We start from the raw sequence: 3,858 nt of genomic DNA, 5'->3' as shown, positions 1-3,858 counted from the left end.
GTCTGGACAAATAGGACGCTCTCTCTTCCATTTCCTGTTTCTCTCTCCCCAGATGCTCTGAGTACCGGCTATGCTGCTGTAGCTCCGCCTCTCTCTTGTCAAGCTCCGCCTCCAGATGGTTCACACGGCGGCTGACTCTCTCCTCCACCTCAGCAAGAGTCCTACAAATAAAATACTGTCATTAAAACGTTTTTAGCATTTCCTTTTTTCACTTTTACTTCTACATTCTACTACATATCAGCTGTAAATATTGTACTTTTTACTCCACTTTTTTTTTAAAACGTTAGTGCTAATTTGCAGATTTAGATTATCAATGCAAAACCTACATTAAAACTTTTAATGCAGGGCTTTTACTTCTTCCACCACTGCGCTGGAGGAAATACCATTGTGGAGACTAATATAAGATAATAATTCATGTTCTACCTGCAGATTCTCTTATCCAGTCCCAGTCCCAGACGTTCCTCCAGTCCCACCCCCAACGAGAGCCCCTCTGTCGGCCAGAACCCATACTCCAGCCCCAGGCTTCTCCTGAGGCCCAGTGGAACCCCGGCCTGGCCCGGTAGGTCCCCAGGGAAGGCGTCCAGGGTGCAGGGCAGAGCCAGGGCCATGCAGGGGGTCCCTGGATGTCCCTCGGGGACAATGGAAGACTGGAACATCTCCCTGAGGAGGAGCTGAGAGGAGACAGTGGACGAGGAGGCCAGGTCCAGAACGTCCAGCTGTGAGGGGAGTTGTTGCGAGGAGGAGCTGGGCTTGTGGGGTGGTGTGGTGGAGGGCAGGGGGACAAGGGACCCAGGCGTGGAACTTCTGGCTCTGACCTGAAGGAGGACACATGATATTAAAGGATGTGGCTACCTGTTTTTTTCTTGTTTGTTTTTTAGTTTGTTTGCTTGTTTATTAGTTTGTTTGTAACCCATCTTTTTCTCCCAATTTGGACCCCTGGTGGACCCCGGACCAGATGTTGAGAAACAGTGCACAAGATGCCACTTTAAATGAATATCAATAAAGGTTTGATGCCTGTGCCTCCAATTCATCGCATGTGAGACTCGGAGTTCTTTATACTGGAGTTTATTCACTGAAAACATCGTAGAACTTACAGTACATATAGAAAAAACTAAAAACAAAACATTAACTTGAATATTCGTACATTCACAATTACATGACTTTCACAATAAGACTCACAAACAAATACTGACCACTTTGCCTGCTTGCACACGAATGGGGGGGGGGGTCGACATGGATGCTTCAGTCTTTTCTGCAAAACCTTTCCTTTTCTCTTCTTTACATTCTTTATTTTACTTTACTTTCTTTCTTTCTGTTCAACTCTCCTTCTCTTCTACTGCTCTCCCTCAGTCAAGTGAGACTGCTGCTCTCCTCTCAACAACAACAGGTGTTGCAAACAAAACTTGATTACAAAAACATAGATGTAACAAATGACACCTAATTGGAAACGTACAACACATAGAACCCACCAACCCACTTAGAGCGCCCCCAAGAGACATGAGTCAGTCACTAAAAGGACAAATACACAAAATAAAACAAATGACTTGATGACAGCAGTTACAATGCCAATTAATTCCTTGGTCATCTACACTCCATCGTGATGGGCAGGTACTTTACCCCAGCATCATCCCATTACCCTGTACCTGTCTGTTGTGTGTGTGTGCACAACAACATGCTGGCAAATAAGCAGTTTACAAGCACTATTTTACCAAAACAAATTAAAACCATGACTGTGATTTGCATTTGGTATTAGACCTATATAATATAGCAAATGACAGCAGGACACTATAGTTTAAAGTTAGGGTAAGTGATATTTAATGGTTTAAACAAAAAAGTATTTTTTGAAGCTCTATATTCATATAATAATCATTACTATTTGTTCAGTAACAGCGATTTCCCTTTAATAAACAGAAAATACATTTTCAGGTGAAGTTGCCAATTTCATTCACTCAGTAGAGAGTAGCCATTCATCAACTTCAATTTTATAGTGTTCCAGTTCCAGTGTAGTCTGCTCATTTATTTGTGTCATCACTTCCATTTTCACTTGTTGTTTCCACCAGGCGAGACTGTGTTCTGGCCCCTGTCAGTCGGTCGGTCGGTCGTTCGGTCGGTCGGTCGGTCGGATCGGTCCGTCCGTGTGTCCGTGTGTCCGTCCGTGTGTCCGTGTGTCCGTGTGTCCATCCGTCCGTCTCTGTACAGTTAATCTCCGGTACCGTTAGACCGATTGGCGTGAAACTGTGCACACACATTCCCTGGAGGCCATTGCAGGAGTGGTTCGTTTTGAACAAAATGCCTCAATTCATGAATGCAGCGTCCGATTGCCGCAAAAATGTGCACTCACATTCCCCTATTTCATCCTGATTGGCTGAGATTGACCTCTACTACCTGGCATGCAGTGTTGTTGCAATGCTCATTGGAACGTGGTTGCACTCTATTTTAATGACGTGATGCGCACGTCGCTTAACACCTACACTACAGGTCACACAATGGACAATTGATATGCATCTAGGCTCATTCCTATGTTAACTCTTTGACTGCGGACGACGCGATAACGCGTCAAGTGCTACTTTGTCCAGTTGGCCGTCGACGCGTTCGACGCGCTTGACGCGCGTTCATTGTTTAATCTCTGATTGCGCTATGCTGCTTAATATTCAATGTTATTCTCGAGTTCCACTTACTTCACGGACATCTGCATCTGGTTTCATGGCCTGGATTCCGTTTCCGGTTTTTGATTTTTTTCCCCAGTCATTTTCGTCCAAAATAGGTAAATAAACGGGTTTTCACACGGTATAACGGACAAACGGACAGGTTCTCTTCTATAATCTATGGTCTGGGTGACGATCAGTCATCGCCGTCGTGTATCACATCGTAATTTTCGCCGATCAAAACAATCTGGGACGACGTCACATCCGTTTTCATGTTTTTCCTTGTCTAATCTATCAAGAAGGGTGAGAGAGACCCAACGACATGATCAAGCTGTCATGTGCTGCTCTCTAGTGGCGGATTTGTGCTGGGTCTTTAAATTATGTGTCCTTAAATTATTTTAATGAGAAAAATTCAAAATATAAAAATAAAAAAACACGAAAATTGCTGGCACTGGGGGAGTACTTTATGAAAATACTCTGGCAGTCAAAGAGTTAATCCACCTGGTGTGAGTCGGGAGCCTTTGTAAACTTTGTTGAGGTGTGAATTTAAAGTTGTTTTAAATCTATATGCGTGTGCCTGCGCGCGCCCTGGTCAAGTAGGTTCCTGCACGGCGTGCAAGGCCGTCCCATGAGCAATGCACCCCTGCTGGCATGGCGGAGACCTGTGCTCCGAGCAGCACATTTTTCTAGTTTATGTTGTATCCTGAAATTGGTGTCCTGACCTAGCCTGGCTCAGGCTAGTCCTGACCTTAAAAAGAATGTTCTGTTTATTAAAAAGCTGGAGAGACTGTTACTGAACAAACACTCCATAACTATCAGCATTTTAGCACTTTACTTTAATAATAAATATTATATTATTATTATTATAATTTAATAAAATAAATATCACTTTGGGTGTGTGTGTGTGTGTGTGTGTGAGACGTGTGTGTGTGTGTGTGTGTGTGTGTGTGTGTGTGTGTGTGTGTGTGTGTGTGTGTGTGTGTGTGTGTGTGTGTGTGTGTGTGTGTGTGTGTGTGTGTGTGTGTGCGTGCTTGCACGCATGTGTGTGTGCGTGCGTGTCATACAGTACCTGTGACAGGACCAGCAGTGTTTCATAGGTGTGTTGGCTGACCAGGTGCGCACGGAGGTCAGGTACCGAGGAGAAACGACACACGTCTCCACAACGAGGACAGAAGTACGGAAGAGAGGATGAAGAATGACAGGAGGAAGACAT

General features: G+C 44.5%; 1 protein-coding gene across 1 annotated transcript in view; it reads right to left on the bottom strand.

Moving 5' to 3' along the window:
• Nucleotides 1-3,858, bottom strand: part of LOC308101514 (F-box only protein 41-like) — a gene marked incomplete at both ends in the record, with an annotated part of 18,317 nt that extends 14,459 nt beyond the window's left edge. Inside the window, 3 exons of the mRNA XM_080450934.1 lie at nt 1-161; nt 424-815; nt 3,715-3,858. The exon at nt 1-161 is cut by the window's left edge and continues 2 nt beyond it. Of these exons, the coding sequence (XP_080307060.1) occupies nt 1-161; nt 424-815; nt 3,715-3,858 (697 nt within the window). The remainder of the gene's footprint in view (nt 162-423; nt 816-3,714) is intronic.

This window comes from Gymnoscopelus braueri (assembly GCF_963280865.1).
Source record: "Gymnoscopelus braueri genome assembly, chromosome: 15".
Classification (NCBI taxonomy): domain Eukaryota; kingdom Metazoa; phylum Chordata; class Actinopteri; order Myctophiformes; family Myctophidae; genus Gymnoscopelus; species Gymnoscopelus braueri.
This window is presented reverse-complemented; position numbering and strand designations above follow the sequence as displayed.